The 22,640-nt window shown below is 42.4% G+C and overlaps 1 protein-coding gene and 1 long non-coding RNA gene across 5 annotated transcripts in view; one reads left to right on the forward strand and one right to left on the reverse strand.

The window, feature by feature from the left end:
- The window catches only part of LOC124177797 (gamma-aminobutyric acid type B receptor subunit 2), a 102,695-nt gene extending 80,739 nt beyond the window's left edge, over positions 1 to 21,956 (reverse strand). For 3 of the 4 annotated variants that reach the window (XM_046560611.1, XM_046560614.1, XM_046560615.1), the window contains exons 1-2: positions 21,178 to 21,956; positions 12,402 to 13,729 (exon numbers count right to left, since the gene is read on the reverse strand). In XM_046560611.1, coding sequence (XP_046416567.1) covers positions 12,402 to 13,664 — 1,263 coding nt within the window. In that variant the 5' untranslated portion in view covers positions 13,665 to 13,729; positions 21,178 to 21,956. The remainder of the gene's footprint in view (positions 1 to 12,401; positions 13,730 to 21,177) is intronic. The other variant, XM_046560613.1, reaches the window with a different exon arrangement.
- Positions 339 to 1,555, forward strand: LOC124177798. Its single transcript, XR_006869666.1, has 4 exons — positions 339 to 399; positions 659 to 738; positions 1,050 to 1,210; positions 1,295 to 1,555. It is a non-coding gene; the product is annotated as an uncharacterized LOC124177798 (long non-coding RNA).
- Positions 21,957 to 22,640: the final 684 nt, after the last annotated feature.

The raw sequence follows: 22,640 nt of genomic DNA on the forward strand, positions 1-22,640 counted from the left end.
AAACGTTATCTGGTTTTTGTGGATAAACAGAATGGCTGAGAATTCCAAGAGCATTTTGTAATTTGCTTTCTAGGCGTAAACGTTACTCGTGAAACCATTCAGGCGTGATGACACTAATTTTTGTCATTTGTTCAATTGTAACCAGCTCGCAGAACCTAATGATGATCGAGAAAATAGAAAAAATAGGTGCTTTCGGACCCGACAAACATCTGAGTCAATATAGACTCTGGATCGCATGTTTTTAAAAATCGTGTTAACCTGCAGATGTTCACCTTTGCTGCGAGTAAAATAACTCGGCGTATATAAGTCGACACTATTCTAAGTGACATCCAGTGTAACACCGTCGACTGGATATAAATTTACCTGAAGATAAATTCTTGTCGTCGTCTTTCAAATGGGGTAAGGTATATACTTCGCGTATCGTCTAAAATATGGTATTGCTCCATTCCTCATCTTGGGTAATTTTTTTTCGAAAACCACGAAGCACCGTTAAGCTCAGTTCAATGTCAGTATGATGCGAATGCAATCTGATGAAAGAATTTTCATCGACGAAATTTATGAGCTATCAAAATTCCGCATAAACTTGATAACGACCTCGAAGCAAAGATCGCACCTCCATTGTATACCTACCCTTTAATGTAACAAAATATTGTTGCAGGAGTCTTGTGAAATTTATATTCGTCGCAGCTGCGTTCTTCCTCCTGTTATTGCACCCGTCCATCTGCTCTCCGTACTCAGGTGAGCAAAATTGCCTCAGTGTCTCGTGAGAACGTGTGGAATTGAGTGATTCATCCATTCGAGACTTGACCCAACTAACTGACTGACATGTTCGTCGATATGAGCGACGAATTGACTTCGAAAACACGGCCATGGTTAAAACCTAGATAAAACCACAGTGATTTTATTCCCCCTCTGCCCTCGTAACAAAAAAAAAAGAAAAAATTAAAAAAAAAAAAAAAAAGAAAAAATCGAGCCAAGAAAAGTGAATCCAGTATGCTGCTCGTACTTGAAACACTGATTTGCTACTTTCTTTGTTCGTGCCTATTAAGAGCTTGGAGAAACGTGTCCCCCTTTCGATCAACATCAGGACTCATCCGAGGCGCGATGCGAACCAGGCACTGCCTGCAAGAAATTGGGTCGAAGCTACATGTGCGTGGTGGAAGGTGATTTGAACGAGTAACGAGGGTCGACACTGTGCGTCGTTATTAAGGTGGTTTCAAAATCTCGCCACTTAAGAGGCTCAAAAAGTGATCGAGGAATACGAGTGTGTAAATCGTTTGCAATGATGTTCCAGATTTAGATAATATATATGCGTTATCACCGTAAGGTCAAGAGGCAGTTACGAAATTTTCGACACCGTGGAAGGCGATAAGTTTGAAATCGAAAAGAAGAATTTGGACTCTACTTCTGTTGGTTTTCATCCAGCTACGCTGTTATTTATCATGTATTTATTGTTTGAGATTCTGATTCATTTAATCACCTCATTAATTTATAGCGTTCACCATTTTAGTCGTAAGTTCATTCATTTCAAGATCGGTTTCATAATATAAAAATAAAGCACACCATTTAACTATATGATATCCTCAGTGTACGGTTTCAGTATCGCATACCAGATGTTTTCCTATTTATGCCCTTTAATCCCACCCCATGCAAAAATAATGTTCTCCAGGAATCATCTGTCAGAAAAGAAGATCCTGGAAGCATATCAATTCCATCGTCCGGCCATTATACCCTTTCACAAAAAGCAGAGGGGCACATGTTAGAAAATTCAATTTGACTCTCCTCACTCTTTCGTTCGAACCACGGCCGGGTCAAAAATTCTCTTTGTACGGAAGCTGAAAACGGAAATGGAACGGGCGGGGGATTATATTGGAATTGTGAATTCATTCGACGGTACGAAGTTACCGAGCTGATTCTGGGTATGACAGAGGTTTATTTCCATTCCAAAATACGGTTCTAATTTCCTGACTTATCTCGCGTCCGGAGATCGCGGATATCAGATTCGCCTGACACACACAGACCTTGGTCGAAAGAGTCCGGATATTTCCAAGCGGAAAGGCGATAAGCAAAGGACTATCCGCCGATACGGTGTAACTTGCTTCAAGAGTCTCGCATTCTCCGAGATGCATATTCCAGATGAAAGCGCTCTTTGATGGGCAGCGGCTCACGAGCTAGCTCATCGTCGTTTTGCCGAAGTAAAAGCGAGACTTGCTGTCAGCATTAGACTTTTGTCGTTGGTGCGCAATTTCCAGAATCGACTGCTGTAACGCTCGCATACAAATCGCCATCTTTGTGTCAAAGGTTATCTAGTATCGCAGCTCCGACACTCATCTACTCCAAGGGATGAAGGATTAAGTCTGTAGCGCGCGGGGTCCATTGTCCATTGTCATTTCTCGTTTTTGTGCCGGGAGACCGTCGTTAGGACAATTCTCTTCGGGGGCGAAGTAGTATTCCGTGAAAGTGAACACTGCCTGGGCTCTCTGTAACCATTGTGTGTAATACCTTGTTTTGGGAGATGCTCATTACCGGGGTGAAAAATGCGAGGCTCTTTGTTACAATTTCGAACATCACGATCGCATGTTTCGCGTTTAATGTTGTTTAAAGTTAGATGAAAACGAAACATAGAACGCTTTGGAAACAGACACGAAAATTAATAATCGGGTTGAATTTCATTCAAACAGTGTCTCATTAACGTGGAAGAATATTCAGACATTTCGAAACTGAACTAAAAAGCTCAGATTTTCAACTCGACCAGATTATTGTGTGATTCATTTCTTACATCAAACTAAATACTGTTTTCTAAAGGATTCTTGATTAAATTGATATTTTTTTTTTTGTCTTAATGCAGTTCTAAATGTATTTTACCAGTCAATCTGCAACGTAGTTTAAACAGAGTATCGCAAGAAAATAATTCTTGAATTCTACGAGCATACGGTGAGTGAGTGAAAGTTTGAAAGGAACTTAAGGCGCTAAAAATTCGTTAGGCTGCATAATATTAATAATAACTTTCGTAACAGCAGTTCGTAAACTGGATAATTATATTCAAGCTGAAGGTTCGCCCGAATCTCTCAAGTATTCATTCATTCCAGAGCTTGTTTGCATATCCGTAACGCATTTTGTTCAAATCTCTTTCCACTCTCTCGCATTTTTTTATCAAGCAAACCGAAGTTACGTTTAAAAAAATTTTCCGCTCCTTGTCGGCAGGCATTCGAGCTGCACGATTTCGTTTTCAAAGTGGATTACCTGCCACTTGACAACCGTTTCACTGACCATTTCACATACCGACGGCGATGCCTTGCCGACAAAAATCCCAAACTCTTTCCTCGGGGATTTCAAAGTCCGCTTGGAATATAAAGAAGGGTAAGGAACTGTAAAGCTCGGATGAAGAGGGGATTCTCTTCGGATTCCGTGAGCCAATGATCCAGATGAAAATCTTCCCAGTAATTGGAGGAACTTCTTTCAACCCAGACACCGATCTATTCCCCTTTTTTCCTGGGACCACCGAAAGAACGAATCACCCTCACAGCGATAAGTACTCAATTCGCAATCAGAATGCATCTACGCTCGTTTGTATTTGGATTTGATTATCCATCGCCCCGTCACAATGTCTTTTAACGTTCGCACGTGTACGTAGATAAAACGAGAACATCGAACGAGATACGAGCCTGTAGAATATAATGGACGTAGAGCTTGAAATTATTGGATGCGCGGACATAACAAAACCCGCTTGGAGTGTTATTGCGTGATTATGAGCTGTAACCGTCTCATCAACGTCCTCCATAAAATGTGCACCAACTATAACGCGCATTGAAACGTCGATTCGTTTTAATGCTGACATTATCATTTCGTGTTAAACGCGATGTGGATACCTCGATACTCCGTGATCCGTACTCTGGTTCTATTTGCGCAATTTTGCGACCCGACTTTCGACACTCCAATTAGGGCAAGTCAACTTCTGGGACTCGTTAAATGTTTCAGATACCAACTTCTTACTTTTGAGCAAATAGAACCTGAGTGTGGATTGAAATAATCACACGCATTAGGCTAGCGGCGCGAGTATCACACCGCGCGCCATTATAATCTTCATTATTCCTGTGAGACATTAATTATTGATGCCAACCGTGCCTGCAGAGCTTTGTTACAAGGGATTGTGCGAGCTTCCAGGTGTCGGAAACGGTCCCCTGCAACCAGATGGTGGCTGAATTTCGTAGCGACGAATTGGGCGGGGTGAACACGAAGACCTTTGCAGCTAGTTGTGCTTGTCGCCTGAACGGAGATTCGCGCTTTCGGACGCTAGGGGAAGTAATTAAAGCTCGAACCAATACGAAATATATTGGATTTGGGGACTTTGCGGAATGCAGGTTTACAAATAAATTCATGCATTATACGGAGCCGACGTTTTAACGAATCCGGACGTGCAGTCAGCTCAAAAGTGTGTCGAACAGAAAACTGGGCCAAACGAAGGTTCGAAAATCATACATCGTTGAGAAAGTATCCGTTGAAAGAACTTTTTAAACATTGGGGTGAAACTGTACTCATGCTGTTACGTTAACAATATAAGAGAAATTACATTATCTAACTGTTTCCTTTACTAAAGAATCCATACAGTTCATCTGATCTTGATGAAAAATAGTGAATTATCATCTCATTCAAAAATGAATACCTTTATTCAGGAACAAAATGAGTTATAGTGGATATAGCATAATATTCAAGGTTTTTCACATAATGCGGTTTTTACTTTTTACATTCAGTGTTTAAAATGTCTCGTATCAGCGGAGATTTCTTTATTCATACGCAATACTGCGCGGTTACCTGAAATAAGAATTCTTTTAGCGTGCGTTTGTTTTATCGGGTAATTTTTGTTTCAGTTTCTTTTCACATCCCGTACATCCTGCGGGTGGATGACAAGGGCAACGTCTGAGCTTGGCGTCTCTTTGAGCGGAGCATGTGCGCCTTTGATCTCTCTTTGGAGAACCGGCGTCGCCGGCAAGTCGGAGAAGGATATTCATTACAAGAGTCGTGGGAGCGTGAATCTCAGACGAAAGAGAAAAAAAAGGAAAAAAAAGAAGAATTTCAAAGTCGTGCCGGATAATCAATCAAATATTTGATGTGTTTGTTCCGACGAAATGACAAACACGATGTGAACGAATGTGTCGCGCGTCGATCGTCGCATCGCGTTAGGTGTAAGGAACGCGTGGATAAAAGTGTCCGTGTAGAATTCCATCCACTTGGATTAAGATCGTAGATATATCTATACGGAATGCGCGAAGTGGGTCGAAGAGACGCAGACACGAAGCAGGCGGAAAATAAGGCGAATGAAAATGTTAGAAAAAGATTCGTACCGAAGGAAATGGAGAATTCTTGAATTTACCGAGTCGATTCGCGTGCGATTCTGGGGAGAAAATGTGTGTTCGACAAATAGAAGCCAACGTTGTTTAACCTGCTTCGAAGCAGATTGCTGATAAAATATTTGAATTTAACCGGAGTTTACGTACCCACGATATCCCCGAATGATCGTGATACATATATATATATACATGTACGACACCCTTATAATCTTGATGGAATTTCTTTCCTTGACGGATAACAGCTCCGTCAGAAAATCCATTAGACATTATCGGGAATTACGCTTCAGACGCCGGGAAACGAGAGGAGAGATATTCGAGCCTGAGTTTCACCTTGTCCACTCGACGATAATTACATCAGGTAGCTGAAGTTCAAGACGTCGCCAAAACGGCGGAGTTACGAGAATTTTCTCCGCAATCATTTGGGCGTAAAAATATCGCTTCATTTGGCAAAACGGTCAGCGCTTCTGCCCGATGATAGTAAATGCGATGATACAAAGGTGGGTACCTACATATATTATTTTCAAGGATTCGAGTCGATATTTCGGGCCCACATTTGACCCTACCACGATTCTTATAAGCCTACTTTGAAGGAAACTGAACCTAGGAATCCTACTTTAAACCTCCAACTCTTAAAAATAAAAGTACTATACCGTACTTTGGCACTGTTCAATCTCCAGTTTCTCCATTGGAACTGTAACTCTTTCTCTGTGGGGCTATTTCGACATAATTTTGATAAGTTTGAATAACATTTGGCGATCAAGTATTGCATATCAATTATATTTATTCAATATTATTACGGATACAAAAATCCTATTAACGAAAGAAGCTCCAAGTTAATATCAGTACAATATTCAAAAATTCATCGATTCATTGGACTGCCCTATCTTTGAAGGTTTAAAGGAGGTTCTAAGCAGACCCTACTTTGAGCCTAAGCTTGGCAAATCAGGAAGTTTCCGATATTTTTAGCGTCAAAGTAAGGTCTGATATTGCATTGAAATAGAATCGACTTGAGGAGGTATGTTTCGACTCGAGGTGATGCCGCATATTGTAATTAAATTGTTATTTCTTTTTTTCGCCCCATCTTCGGCAAACGCAATGCGTAATTTTCCGTAATTGGTGTAAATTTATTTAATCAGAGTTTGTCTCCTACTGCTATTACAAATGTCCGTGACTATCGGTAATCCGAAAATATATTGGCAGATGTCCAATCCTGACTGCTGTTATCATTAGCGCACCTATTTTTATCTTTGCTTTTACTCTGGGATTAAAAAACTGACAAAATGTGTCCCAATCGAGGAAGAAATCCCCGTACGGCGATTTCCCCAAGTTACTTACACACACAAGCCGGGCGCTTTTTAGTCATATCTGGCGGGTAAAATCGGGCGGGGTAGAAAGTCGCAACTGTTTCGAAGTCGAATCAAGAGTTTGTCAAGGTGAAAGTATACCCCGAGGTCCTTTTTCTCGTCCCGAATATCTAGATTCAAATTTGATTAAATCTGAATCCTCCACCAGGAAAAGGGTTCCGTGAGCGAAACTCACGATCGCCTGCACAAGAATTTCTCGAAGCGAATATGTAATAGTTTAATCTGGCGGATGAAGATTTGTCGCAATTAATGTCACCCGTTTATCGATTTACCACGTCGGCAGCTGTAGAAAAAAATTTGAGATCTATTCTGGTCGCAAAAAGAAACCGTAATTTTAGTATCACGTGTGATGCGCAAAGAAAAGAAAACAAACGTTTTTTCGCATCGATCGTTCGTTCCTTACGCGAACTGGTTAATCCCTATCCCGTTTAATTTCTCCAGATCCCCGACTATGCCTGCGGGACTTGAATGCGAAGAAGGTGAATTGAATCTATTCGTTTTCTTAACGAGAATGAAATATATAGGTTCCTAACCTGCACCCACCCTCTTTCCTCGGGACTTTCCCTCTGGATTCTCTCCAGGTAACCCGCGATGAAATTACGTTTGCGAAAGGTCTCGAGAGCCGTACAGCGTCAGTTATCAGTCTTTTCGTTCCGACTTTCTATCCATCGGAGTGCAAGTACTTGCAGTTTTTCCCTCTACACACGGCCATTGTAAGTGTACACTGAGAAAAATTTAATTTCTTATTGTAACTAAAAAAATTCAATAAAACAGGTATCGTTAAAAAAAAACTGTCTGAATGTTGTTGGAATTAGGAAAAACGAGGTACGCCTAACCATTTTGCGTTATTGTCGATCCTTTTTCGGTAATTGCAACGCAAAATCAGTTTCTGAGGTTTACTCTACTTCTTTAGTTAAACAAGGCTTCAACGTCGATTTATCGCTGCACAAGCATTAAATTTTCGGAACAGCTGCAGGAAAATATAGCAACAGTGATCGTAATGAGAAAGAATAGTAAGAGATACTAGACTTTCCGATAACAGCTAGAAAACTAATTTTCATTTTCTGCCTAGAACTATATTTTTCGATTATGGTAAAAAATGGAAATAAGTAACGACTGAGCGGTAACCGGAGCTAAAAATTTTCCCTTAGTGTAACGATACTGCATTTTGAAATTATTATCACCGTTTTAGAACCGTAATAATTTTCAGTTCCGACGCCATAGGGAAGTGTGCTTCGTCTCGCACGAAGTATACGGATATTATGGTGTAATAACTTGGCGAGAGAAGAATACAACCGAGATGATAAGCGGACCGCTGACCTTTACCGGTAAATTATCTTTTCCACCTGAGTCGGAATAAGAGAGGAAGGAAGAGGGTGGAAGAAAAGGGGCTGCCGGTTATGTACCGCGGGGATTTATCATGCCTCCGATTAATAACTTGGCGAGATGTATAACTTTGGAGATTGTTCGCATTTAATTAGTACCGTAAATCTACTCCACCGAGACTCTTGGCGTTCGTGTGCGTGTATAAGCTTTTATTCGTAAGTGGTATCGTTATACGACAGTAGAAAGCACGCCGCGTGTCCGAATCGCAGCTTTACAGAAAATAACGCGTTCCCGTAACAGCGAAAGACGCATTAAAAAATATCACCTTGCTTTCGCCTTACGGAAACAACGAATTGAACCTCTCGCCAGTTTTTCAAGCCCCGAAGAGATTTGCCAAATTATCAAGGCGGAATCTATTCACCTGCCGACAAATTACTCCCGGGCCTATTCCTGCGGAGGAAGAGGCTTTCTTGGCGAGACGAAGGGCGACGCACCGCACAAAAGCCGCGTATCACCCGAGGCCTGCATTTAATGAAGCCGCACACGTTCTTGCGACGCCCCCGCGACCGCAGCAAGGATCTGAAGCTGCGCCCGGAGGAGACGTGGGGATCCTGAGGGAGCGCTGGATCGCCACCTGGGACCACTTCAGCCACCCCAACTTGTTGAATTAACTCATTCTTCTTCTCTGTAACGGAGAAAATAGCCGGAGAACCACGCAGCGTGATGCGGGATGAGTAACGGGATGGTTGATTAAAAATGTCTAAAAATTGCCGGGAAGTAAACGTCGGGAAACGGGTAACGGAGTCCCGCTCTGTATACGGAGAGTTTTCTTTTTCGTGTTTCGTATTGCGGGCAACAGAAATATTTCCTACTAACAAAAGATCGGGAAAATTTTAGTTCTAATTTTCAACTCCCAAAAGTCACTCACGTTTATCTCTTTAATCTCTTTCGTTGAAATTTTTTCCTACGAATTCTACCGATATATCGTCTCGTTTACCGCGATTTATACTGCCTTTTATTCGATGCCTCGATGAAAATGAATTTTAGCGATCATTTTCACGGCATAGAAGACTAATTAGTTATTTATACTTCGATGAACTGTCGCGAATAAACGAGGATTCGCTTTGAATCGTAGATATATTTGGAATCGTGCCTGATTACAATAAGAAAAAAATAAAAATAAATGAAAAAACAACTGTTCTTAATTCGGCTGAAATCTTCTGGAGATAAATATTTCGTTTATTCAACGTTTTTCTTGAATAAAATATAAAAAAAAAAGTAAACCAAACTTGAATAAGCTTCGAAAACAGTTTTTACCGACTTCTACCAAAAATATTATCGCACCATTTTTCTTCTCAATCGATCGACAAGGAGAATAAATTGAGGCACCCGATTTTTTTGTAATGTCCACGAGCCTCAATTCGTCAATTGCAAGTCAAGGGATGCCCTTTGGTTTTTATTTTGTGAGATATTAAAATATTCTTTCGCAGAGAAATGATCAATGCGTTCAACGAACTGACGTACATATTCCAAACCATGTGCCTGTTAAATTTCTTCCACGTAGCCGAATTAGGGGAGAAATAATCGGGTAGGGAAGTTGACGTCGGATTATCTCCGGATTCAATTAGTTCAAGGTTGTAAAAAACCGAAACAATATATACATATATATATATACATATCTAATTGAATACTTCGTTTGAGCTTGAGCTGAAAAAAGTTTAACGTCAGGATGATTCCAACGCTTCGGATTCAAGACGAACAATCTTATCTCCGACTGGCGAGTTTTGTTGCAACTGTAACTTTGGCCTACGAAATTGAACTATTCATCATGGAGGTCGATTTTTCTCGCGGCCTCCCGGCTATTAAGAGACGCTGCGGATGCGAAAGGTTATCGATATCGCGATCCTGTCACTTGGGAGCGCGATAATTTTCTTGCCGAAGAAACGGATTTCAATTTCGCGATCTCCCAACTCCGGGCTCCCAGTGCCCTTTGGGTCAATGGGGAATTTACCCTTTCACGATGAATTTTAGTCATTTAGACTTGCGCCAAACGAACAAGGGAAAACTTTTACCACGGAAGCACTAAAATTGATTACTTTGACCGCAGTTTCGGAATTATTTTTCGTATCGGGCTTTGGTTTTTTCGGCACGAAATAACGAGCTCGCAATTAGTTGGCGTTGAACAAGAGAACGACGCGCAACGGTCGGTGAACTAAAATTGTATCCGGTAATTAATGGGGGGGCTTTATTCATTCAACGAGCTTTTAAAAAATTGGTATCCATCTTTCCAGAAGTTTTATGACCAATCATTATTAAAAGCCGGATTTGAAATTTAACAAGCTTTCGCCCGGGCACCGTTTTAATGCTTCTGTAAAATTGGGAAACTTTTTCCAAACTCTGAAAGAAAAACTTTGGACAAGAACATATATTATTATACGCGTATATATTTATGCTGCACATATATACACAGATTTTTGTACTTTCCACTTGTTCTTTTCTTCCGCGTTCTCTGCTTCTTCGAAATATTTACTGCCACACGGGAGAGATTCGTATTAGTCGGGTAAAAAAAAAGAGACACAATTGCATCGAACATTAAGCATAAACGATTATGAAGCAATTTAAACTTCGAAGTGACCAAACTGACTCATCCGTGTCCTTCGAGTTTGGCATACCTATCTTCAACGCCTTACATTCGATACATCAACCCCTGAGAATACACGCTGCACGGTGTAGTCGAGATTGCGCAGAGTTTGAGAAGATCGAACGAAGTCGGACCAAGAAGTTTGAAGAATTTGGCGAGGGCTCAGAAACCCTTTGCTATTCGAAACAGGTCGCGAAAGTTGGTGAAGACTTGTAGCTGAATGCAAAAGTACTCGACTAAAACCACTTTGTTCTATCTAATCTCGGGTTACGCTTTGCCAATTTCCGGGAGCTATGGAGTACCCACAATACCCCCCCAGTCATCCTTTCACCCAGTAAGATCAATTGGCGCTGGAGAATTTTCGCGGCAAGATTTGAAAGGTGCGCGTATCACCGATCCATTCAATCGCAGTTCACTGTTCGAGTACCCGCCCTTTTGGATTCATGTTTGAAAAAATTCAGCACAACTAGCAGCGCGGTGTAAAAGCGACGAATATATCTGCTGCATCGGGTGCGCTTGGCTTTTTGCTGAATCCACAAGCCAACTTTACACGGCCAAGCGGTTTAACCGATCCCCTGATAGAATCTGCATCTGGCAGAAACGTTCGCTTTGCTACTTCGAGTAATTTAAGCTCATTCAAAAAAGGTTGGAGGTTCTCAAACGCGGGCCAAGAGGATTCTAAACTCTATAAACTTTCGAGGATCCTCTCGAAACCTGGCAGCCACAAATGCGGGCGCATAATCACTGCGGGGAATTCAATTCCTCGAACATCTGTTGTCGTTACGCATCCACTCTCTTTGGCGTATTTTTTCTCTTAAAGATGTTGACGATAGTTACGCTCCAAGGGGGTTGAATTCAATTCATCAATCTATCCAAGTTGAGACTCAGACAAATAAGGTGAGTGTACCAGTTATTGACACGCTTAGACCCACTTTTCGGACCTTTTTATTTTATAAAATTATAAATTTACTGCACAAATTGTGAACTTCTCGATGGTTAAAACCAATTACTAGAGAGTTAGACACTACAAATTTATATATTGGTAATTTTAGAACTCAGGATTAGACAGATACAAACAAAAATGGTCAATAACTGGCACACTTACCTTAGGTCAGAACTACCTTGGGTGACGGCGTAGAGTATAATGCAAGTCCATGGCAAATAGAGACAAAGTTTTGTAAATACGGTAGAACAGAATTTTGTCAAAAATCAAATTTGCGCGTCATAATTATTATTATCAAACCTAAAACTCTAGAATCGTATCAAAATCACCAACTTTCAATCACGTTGAACATTCTAACTTTGAAATAGATTCTCAACTCGTTAATATCCTTGTTTGTATCATGCGATTTTGCTCATACAGTGAAACTTCTCTTAACGGACTCCCAATAACGGATTCCTCTTTACAACGGATAGTATAAAAATCTCCAGCAGCACAATTTACACGTTAATGTTGTTCTGAATAACGGACATTCCTCAATAACGGACAATATTTTCAGTCCCGAAGGTATCCGCTGTTGGGAAGTTTCACTGTATTGATTTCACTGATACGTATCAGGGATGTTTCATTCGCTTCACCATTATCGTCGCAAATAACATTTCTGGCGATTTTTCAAACGGTTTTGTCCATCCTCCAAGGTTTCGACTCAGGCAATGGGTCGCGTTCACCTTCGATCGAGTTCATCGCATCGTCTATGTACCGCAAGAGGCAAGCTGTCTTACCTTGGTGTCATTATGCACGAGGTGTATCCTGAACCTGGGAGTCTTGTCCATCTGGTTGATCCTCTCGACGGCGAGCCTGGCGGCCTGAAGTTCGCTGAGTCCTTCGGGTCTGGGTTCGTTGCCTTGGGTCAGCTCGAATAGTCCGAGAATAGTCACGTTTATCTTGTCACCTTCACTATCACCAAACCGCGTCCTGCCGTTCGCGAAACCGACGGACCGATTCCTGACCGATTCGAATCCGCCGTTCAGGTCCCTCAGTATTCCAAAGTCGTCGATACGGACGGCCGGGGTTTTCGGCAAGGTCAGGTTCTCCAGATTGGCTTCGAAGCTTCCTCTCACGCCGCCGGTTCGACTCCCCGCCCCGGAACCAGGCAGCGTTTCGTTCTTTCCATCGAAAAGAGAGGCATTCGACATTGTTCCTAAAGCTCGGAGGCCGGGCGAAGTTCCGGGAAGAGCTGCCGAAGAGTTTTGGTGAGTCGCTTCCGGTCCGACAGCGGTCGAGTTTGAATCAAGTCCGTCCTCCCGCCGCTCGACCTTCGGATTGTGCAGACCTACATCTCGACTCGGGCTTTTTGGCAGATCCGGTTCCGACGTCGATCCAGACGAGCCGCTCTCCTCCGTTTCCGGTTTGGCCAGTCCGAAATGGCGCCTGTCAAACTTCTCCGGGGGCGGCAGAGGCTTGTAGGTCGGTCTTACCGGAAACTTTTGGGAACCAACGAACCCCAGGAAAGGAGCCTCGCCCCCAACTTTCGCCTCGAGATTAGCCCGGTCCGTTGTTCTTTGTCGTCCCGTCGAGCCTTCGTCGTCTTCGGCGTCGTAATCGAGGCCTGACTTCGTTACTACGAGTTCGTTTTTATCCCGAGTCGTCGTTATTCTCCCATCGCTGTCCGAAATTTTAGGAAAACTCTGCCCTCTCAAGTTCAAAATCGCGACGCTGGATTCTCCGGCATTGCCACTTGCGTTTGATAAAACCGTTCGCTTATCGACGTTTCCGATCTCTCCGTAATTCGTACTGTTTATCAACTTTTCGAGATACTCCCTGCTGCTGTCACCCGCGGCGAGAATTTTCGTCTTACCGATGTCAAAAATCTCGGTATCATTGCTCTTCTCAATACCATCCACGCCGTCGCTCCGGGCGATTTCCTTCGTCGAGATGACATCTTTCAAAGAGAGCGTAAGAAGGAGAGCAGATAGAAGGTGGAGGGTCGTCGAGGGGGATAACGAAAAGATGTTGGACCTACGAGAGCGCGCTGCTCGCGACATACTCAGTCACCCCGATATCAACTCCTCCAGACTTTTGGTCCACTGCAGCCTCGCCTCGACCTCATCTGAAACAGCGTCGAAATACTCGGTTAACAACTTCGAATTACCAGCTATGGAAAATATTTTTTTTCCTGTTCTTTTTGCACATCATTGATTACAAGTTCTTCTCCGAAATTAGTTGTCATTCGTTATTCCTTCGAGGAAAAACTTCGTCGTATGTTTGGCAGATACTGGAAAAATATTCTTTGAAATAATATCGAAGAAGGGAATGTCTTCACGAATATATGTACGCGGGGTATGTTTTTGCCGATTTATTTACATCGCATGCGGAGCAATTTGAAAAGAAAACTCGAACTTGCGTCCTCGTAAGTTATGAATGAATGAAAGTGAAAAAATTTTTCAGCGTGTTTTGATACTTCAATATAAAATTTTTTCGATGTTTTGTTTTCACTTCTTTTCGTCAGTCATGTTTCATTTTTACTTCGAGGGAGTTACAAATCTATTCCGAGTTCTTTACATATTTATGTACCTATCTCTGTTGGAAAAACATATTGTACGTGTTCGAGTTCAGTATACGTATAAGATACGTGGGGCAAAGATGCTTCCGACAAATTCGAATTTCATGCACATATGTACACGCATTTGAGAGGGTACGGTATAATGCATGCAACTTTAAGAGTCCTGCATTTTATGAATTTCTGATCTTGATACGCCGTATAATACTCTCAGTCGGTCTTTAAACTATCAGTCGTTCGAAATTTAAAATCAGAAATTGGGAACGGGGGTAACTTTTTCCGAAACTGAACTGTTTAAAAGTTGTTAAACTTACCGAGATGCGAACTCGATAACTCGAATAATCTTATAATAGTATGGAAAAGTTTAATCACTTCCAGGAGACGAAACGACCTTTCTTAGCGAGCAATTGCATACGAAATTATGTAGGATCGAATCAGTCGGCGATTTGATTACCGACGTAAAATTGCTTTTTCGTCGCATTACTTGTACTATGTAATTACGTTTGCTCATGGTGAAACGTACACCAGTCTTGCAAGTCTCGAATTGCCCCCGATTATGGTTCAAAAGATTAGCCACTTGCTGTGACAAATTGCGTTAGCAAAAAAAAATACCCTTGAGACACCCCGGTTCTTCAAATATATCAGAAGGGCGTACGCCCGAGGCTATGACTGAGGACGCACCCCTGCAGCTCCCTATTTCACCCCTAATCACATTTCAAGAGGCTTGTAAGCCTGCGTAATGAGACCGAATGATGGAAAGTTTCTACTCTCCGTACACACCGGTTGTTGGTCGTGCTACGAAAACATTCGTACCTGATCCTTGGGTCGGGTTTACAGATCGGCTTACTGCACTTGAATGGAAAACAAGTGCAGCTGATTGCGACGTCGCTGTAAAATCACATCAAGAATAATTCTAACTGTACCAAGAACTCCAACGGCGTCTGGGATCCGATCGCGGATCTCGGTCTCTCTGTTCAATTGAATGAATTGCGCTCTCAAGCAACGTCTGCCGGAAAGAAAGGAGTCGTCTTGCAGTATTGTAGGTCGAGGACCAAATCCGCACATTGTTTCGTACTTAGGAAACAATTCATGAAAGCTTCGCTCACAGTCGGCGAAGCTCCCTCTGATATAGACCTCGCGCCGCCATTGGGGCTTGAAACTGCAACGTGAGTTTATTGGCACTGAAAGTTTTTACCGGGGTGTTGACAATTTATCACGAACAGCGTTGTCTGACCTGCTTGTAAAGCTCGCTCTTTCTCTCATTCTTTATTCTTCCTTCGAACAAATGTGAGAATAGAGGAGAAATTGTCGCGAGAATCAGCGTCGGTCGTCTTGTCCACGAAAAACTTGGCATGCCTGAACATGTGCTGGAATTTGATGATAGGAAGAGACGAGAGTTGAGTTCGATCGTTAGGAAGAACTAAATGGCGTGACTAAGGCGTTCAATTTGCAACGCTTTGACGTGTAATAAGATTTTCCACTCCATTAGTAAGGCAGTGCCAAATACATCCACCGAAAACGGCGGTGTGAAAGTGTCGAGGAGGAAATCTTGCAGCAAGTAAGTTGACGGTATTAAACGCGTACTCAGGTGGTCCGCAGGAACCGCGGGAAGGTAAGAAAAACAAGTCATTGTTTTAACTGTCGCGAACAAAAGCGGTCTATTTTTCTTTTCGGTTTTCGCTCTTCGTTCGGGGATTAATCACTTTGGTGATTGATTGTGCGGCGAATCAATCACCCGCAGAGTTTTTATTACCGCCGAGTGGTGATCATTCTAATCGTCGTGTTCTTGAATCTCGAATCATTGATAACTATGCTCCTAGTTTAACAACACACTCTACGTTTGATATTAGAACGTGGTGGAATTGGGATTGCCAAATTTGGGGACAGCCGGCGCGTTAATTACAGCCGATAATCGCGCATCATCGTTTCAGAAGTTTTCCGAGGTCAGCAGAGGGTCGATACTCGCAAAGCGGACCGCTGCTAATTAGCTTTGTTCCGAATTTCGCAATCATGGCAGATTAGCAGAAACGTACGATATCCAGCCCCCGTGCTCGCAAATTGTAAATAAAATAAAACAATATACCGTTGGGAAAATCCGCGCAGTTGCGAAAGTTCCTCAAACACTGTCAACGCCATAACCCTGCCTGCAGTATAATACCTTGATTGAAGTAACCCTAATCGAATCGCTTCTACCTTAGGCGCAGGTTGTTTGCCGATCGGTGGATGAAGTTTGGGTAACATTAGTTCGCATTCATCCGACGAAGGTTATCGGCGTATCAACGAGGCAACAGTCCGAGCATAAACCTGCCTATCCGTGCTGTTTCACCGTGGCTGTTGGTCTCAGCCGTCGAAACGATCGCTGAACTGCCAAACACTTGCTGCAGCGTGTATTGTCAGCACGGACCAATCTCCGGTTAATTATCAGCTTGATTGGAAATTGCAAACTTGGCAGTGCCAGGAGCCGTAAACCCGGTCGAACCGCAGCGGCGTGGTGTGCCCGTATCTTCGCGAAGTGATTCGCTCTTCGTCGTCGCAGAGGAATTGTTGTGCCTGGGAGAAGCGAGATAAGTTCAAAAACACGCGTGCTTCGGACTCTCGGCTTCGGCTTTAGTGGCCGTCTTGCCTTTTCTGGAAGAAATAGACCCGCTTTGGCCGTTCCGCTGAACTATTTAATTCGTTTTTTTTTTTCTAAATCATTTATACGTTTCGTCGGGCTAAGCTGCTACCCTTTTCGGATTTATGGTGACGGGTATGCCCCGAACCGAACTTAAGGCTCCCATTGTGTATTTACGAGGCAAATATCTCGGGGGTCGCGGACTACTGCTTTTTCTGAACAAAAAACTGTACACTTGGCTTCTCAAGCTCTCGCTCTCTCTATATATTATGTATATACATATATTTATATGTCATTGCTAATGTAAAGTTTTGATTCAATTATGAGTAACAAAAATACGATCTAATCTAATCTAATCAGTCTCTCTCTCTCTTTTTATCATTATAATTATCATTAACTATCACTAATTTTCTGCGAGCATCTGCGTTCTACTTGTATTTATAACCAATTACAATTATTAATCAGAATAATTATTGCCGTCCTACCTAATGGACTGTCCTTAATTATTATTATTATTAATCATACGTTACTCGACTCGATTGTCTCCCGTTTTCTCCACGAATTCTCTATGATATGTTGTTTTTATTGTCTATAATTTGTTGCCTCAAGGCATAACCAAGGCATAGATAAAAATCAATCATTAATCATCAATCAATCTCTCTCGTGTCTTGAAGCGATTCGCTCCGGTTCTGAAAATCGACACACATATCGCAGATTCCATTTCTCTCGGAACCCAGATAAAACCCACTTTCCAAACTATCCAGCGATGTGTCCGCCGTTAAACCATATATACGCGATGCATCTGACCGACATGAACATAAAGTTTCACGACTCGGTATTAAATTTTTTACTCCGATTTCGTTTTGACTGTCCATACCCGAAATGGGTGATCATTGCGACTGTAAAAGTAGTGATTTTCTCTTATATCGTTGGCATTTCATGGGGGAAATCTTCATCGCAGTCGGTTCCAAGGTTCGTTGAGTATTTTCCTGTGACGCTGGTACCAGTGAGATATATCGATTCCAGCAGACCTTTGCTCATCTGGATTCCTCGAGTCACCGGGGTATTATCTCGTAGCAGTTTCCAAAGAATTACTTTATCCAACGTGATAAATCAATTCGACTGCATAGTCCAGGTAACTCGTATCCGACTTATTGTGATACGAACTGTTGCCGGAACGTGGTGTGGAATAACAATTGTGTACACGCGAAACAGCTTCTGCAAGTACCGAATGATCGCGATACACCTACGTGGACGTTTTACAGAGTGACTCATTTGAATTAATGAAAGATTCGAGCACGTAGATCGCAAATATGGTTTTCCCCGTTCTCATGCACGTATCAATTTTAATCGCCCCGAATTCTGCAATCCGGCAATGAAAGGATATTAGAATTTTTATCGTTGGTCATAACACTGCAAAAATGTTTGCGAGAATCTGGAGAATATGAATAAAAATTTGTTGACATAACGTGAAAGATAAGCTTGTGTTCTTTGTCATTTTCAAACATTGCCGTGAACCATAGAAATTCATCGAAATGAATAATTAGAAGTAAATTATGGTATCAGTTGTCCACTGAAAAACGACGGATCCTGTGGACAAGAATTTGCGTGATTTTGGAATTATGTCATAGATTATTTCAGTGTCACGCTCAGCGATGAAACTGTTTGGTCTTGATGGTTATTGGGTTTGCCTCCGGAGTTTGTCAGGTTATAGGCACCTCGTGTGCAGGTAAGAACGGCTGTCAGTGTGCAAAGTCGGCTAAACTAACATGAACAGAAATGAGGCAAACGGAAGCTTCATCGTTTACTTTGTTAATTACAGTAAATAACGAATAATCTAGTCTGCGGGAGCCCGGCGTAATCGAGAAATGTAAATTGGTGTAGTTTACGCAAGGAGTTGAAAAAATTTCGGTAAAAGTGAGAACAAACAAGGCGCGAGAGAATGAGGAAAGTTTAATTACTCGATGTCAATTGAGAAATTGCGGTAACGGGATGGAGAGAATTTCCATGGCAAAAAGCGGTTCAAACTTTTTCTGCAAAACTGTTTTCAGGCATTTGTTTGCGATGTATAAAGCATTACATTTACGACAAGATCAGGCGCTTTCAGTCTCGAATTCAAAGTGGCTTGGATATATTTTCTCGCACTGACGATGAGAAAGAAAATTAGCTTGGCCTCTTGCAAAAGCTCTTCAAATTATTTCTTGAACGAGTTGCCGGTACTTGATGTTCGACATCGGAAGTTAAACTTTTCCAACTTTCCAAGTAGGTATACCTGCTTCTTTTCCCGTACAAGAGGCGGAGTGCGATCGTGAGGGGTAATGAATTTTCAAATTGTTCACCACTGCTTGTATTATTCTTCGCGAACTCTTGGCTAGAATAATTACTACGTTTTTTCTACACGGATTATTTATGCGAAATTAAAAATCAGTAAACACCGGTAAGGGTTCGGTATTATTCAGCCGGGGTATTCGTTCCTGGATTCGTTCATTTTATCATCCAGAAATTGAATCCACGTTTTTGCACCCTCATGTTAATGAGCCTATTGATCAAAACGACGAGTAGAGAGACCCCGCGCAGAAAAACCGAGCATATCGGCAAGCGCTGAAAATATTTTCACTTATCGGGTAACTGAGTGGTGGAATTTCAATGCATGCGAGAGTTGGAGACAAATTGGGGTATCCGAAATGTCGTGTGAAAACGTGGGGGAAAAATGAAACGGTGAAAAAATGCGGTCCTCGATATTCCCGGCACGCACACACACCCGGTGTATTTCCTACACGTTCACGGGTATACATGTACGTCACGTAAGGCACGCCAAGACATAAACTCATGCATACATGGTCTCCTAGTTATTTCTAGTGCTTCCCGAGCTGAATATGTAAGGGAAATCCTTCGCCACTTGACCTATCGGCGAATCTAGGAGTCCACCCACTATCTGCAAACTCGAAGCTTCAGTTTTGAACCGCCAGCCATTCCTCGAGCCTATTCTGGCCGGGTGTCTAAGCCCGATTCGTGCCGCACCTAGATCCAATAATCCTGTACCACTGAGAGGGGATTCTGGATTGAGTTACATACTCTGAGGTACTCTGAGGTATTTCACTCCATTACAGTTACTCCGAATGTATACTATAACTACTATAATGTAAACAACTATATTCATGCAGTACCTACGGTAGTCATTGAAAGAAAAATTCGTTTAGAACTTCATTTGCGCAAAGAACTAACGGTTCATAATTTTAGAATATCAATCAGACTTTTACACAGATTTCATGAAATTGGTTTACAACATTATTCACGACATTATTTGGCTATTACTTCATAGAGGTGATGAGAAATTTCTTTAACTGGAATATACTTTTTTTTTTTAAATAAAACCGAATCAATGAAATTGTAGAATCGAAGAATCACGTTCACAGATGGTTCGAGAAAAATTTTTCCTCGTATTGTCCGTTCATTGTGTTCGTCAGATTTTTTCAGCAGAACAAGATCTTCGCATCACTTTGTACGTAATTGCATCATAACCGAGTTATTATATCCGAAAACAAATTTAGTACGAATGACAGAAAAAAAAGTGAGACAAAAAAAAAGTATTCACGCCTGTCCCAAATTTCCCGAATATTTTAAATTTGGAGGAGAAGTTTGCGTTTTTGTAATTATGGCTTATACCTTCCGTCCTTGTGTCTAATAAAAATACCGATAACCGGTAGCAGAAAATATTCCGAAAGATGAATCACAGTCGGTAGATAAATCAAATTGCAATTCATGAGCACGGTTATCTGGGATTTGTCGGAAATTCCGGTAGCCACGAATACCGCAGATGCATGGACCAAGTATCCCCGAGGCGTGCATTAACTGCACGAAGGGCAGCAGTTGCCGGATAGTTCGATAACGTAATATTCCGCCGGAGAGAACGTGTTTAGATGATGGAAACAGTTAGGTTCTGCAAGCTATGGGCATTGAAGAAACCGATAGTACATTCACAACTGCATGCTGTCCTGCACCTGATTGCAGAAATTTCGAATTGTCCGGAAACAGAGCCGTGCGAAATTTCTGGATCACCGATTCAAAGACGTAAAAGTTAATTTTCTGGAAAAGCTCGAGGTGTGACTATGAATCGGTAAGAATTACCGCGGAACGTTAAACGTTTGGGGGATGTAAGCCTTTTTCCATAAACCAAACACGAGCGCAGTTTACGGGTCATTTTTTATTTTATTAATAGCGGTGATTTCGGAAATCGTTACGTGCATGACGGATCTAATTTCACGGTCGTCACGTGATGGCCGGTTGGGGTCCCTGGGTCACGGGACATTATAAATAACGGTCATTTTATACGAGGACGTAGAAATATAGCACCATAACAAATGCGAATAACCGTATCCCTTACCTCCAGAAGTACTTCGCACGCCTCACTGGGCAAGGGTTTTCAGCACTTTTTGACCTCCGCCTCATCCTCGCACTGACCTTTTCAGCCCACCGGATCGACCGGATTAATCGGTGGGAACATTTTTCCCCGACGTTGGCGAACTCCCGAAAATTCAGTAGCTCTCCACCTGCGGCACGGGTGTCTCTACATCGCTGAATGATCGCGAACCTCGGGAAAAAGCTGACGTTTTTCAACAACACCCGGAGTCCGATTATTTACCGCGCATTCACGCGTGACGCAGATATTATCGAAACAACTTTTGTATCGACCTGTAAGTTAATTGTGTTAATTATACATTCGCCACTGGAGTCCGTTCGCTTCCTATTATCGTAAAATTATCATTTCCCCGCAAAGTTTCTATATTCAAGAAAATTGTGCAACTTATTCTCTGCCCAAATCGCGCGAACAGTTTACTCACTAGCAAAGATCTCAGCTTTTTCCCCGCTGGTTATCTAAGCGTCGAAAAACTTTGGCCAAATTTAGATCGATTCGCGACTTGATCTAATCCCGAACTTCGTCTCCACATAACCGATTGAGTCAAGCATCTCGGTCGTTTCCCAGTTAATTTTTCATCGATCTTTCCGAATCGTCCACCATGATCATTGTGGTCAAAACGTACTTCAAAAGCTTCCTCCGTCCGTTATATAGCGACGAGGGCGATTATCGGTATCGGTGATTGTCGAATGGCCTTGACATCGGATCGAGCGAGGGTCAACCGGGAGACCAGCGCATCGCGTGGAGGCAGTGCGCGCACTGGTTGCCTCTTTGACGTGGGGTTGATTTTCCCCGCAACTCGAGGTGCTACCTGTGGTGGTTTGTACCGCGCATGCGCGCCGAGGGATGAGACGGAATCTCATCTTCTCTGTGCAGCTTCTCTTCAGGCCACAAAACCGTCGGGGATAGTAGATAAGTAATGTGGTCACTACCGGAACAGAAAAGAGCGGCAAACGATTCGACGTTTTGGCAAGTACCTAAACTCCCGGGTACACATGTAAAGTACTCGAGCTATGAAGTTTACGAGACCTCGAAGCACAGACTACGAATCGCAAATACACACTTTGGGTTGACGGTTGATCTCACAAGGGAGATTCAGGATAGTCCCGAGAATGGCAAGGTTCTAGTTTTGCTTCAATGGAAGTTGCCGCAAAGATGGGCATGTACTCCAAACTTCGTATCTGGGGTATCATAGTTTCACTTACAATGAAATTATCCACTCTGGCTTGTAAGCAACACGCGCTATACACCTGTACGTTGATGAAGCTCAGACAACACGTCGGTTGTGTCGTGTATTGATCCAAAATCTTTGTTTACGTCGACGATATTCAGACGTGGAATGTCGACTGCGAATTGGTGCATTATATGAAGGCTGTTTTCCGTACTGCCGTGTCAATCGAACCGGATTTAATCTCGGTCACCGCGTGCGG

Source organism: Neodiprion fabricii, chromosome 3 (genome assembly GCF_021155785.1).
Source record: "Neodiprion fabricii isolate iyNeoFabr1 chromosome 3, iyNeoFabr1.1, whole genome shotgun sequence".
Lineage (NCBI taxonomy): Eukaryota > Metazoa > Arthropoda > Insecta > Hymenoptera > Diprionidae > Neodiprion > Neodiprion fabricii.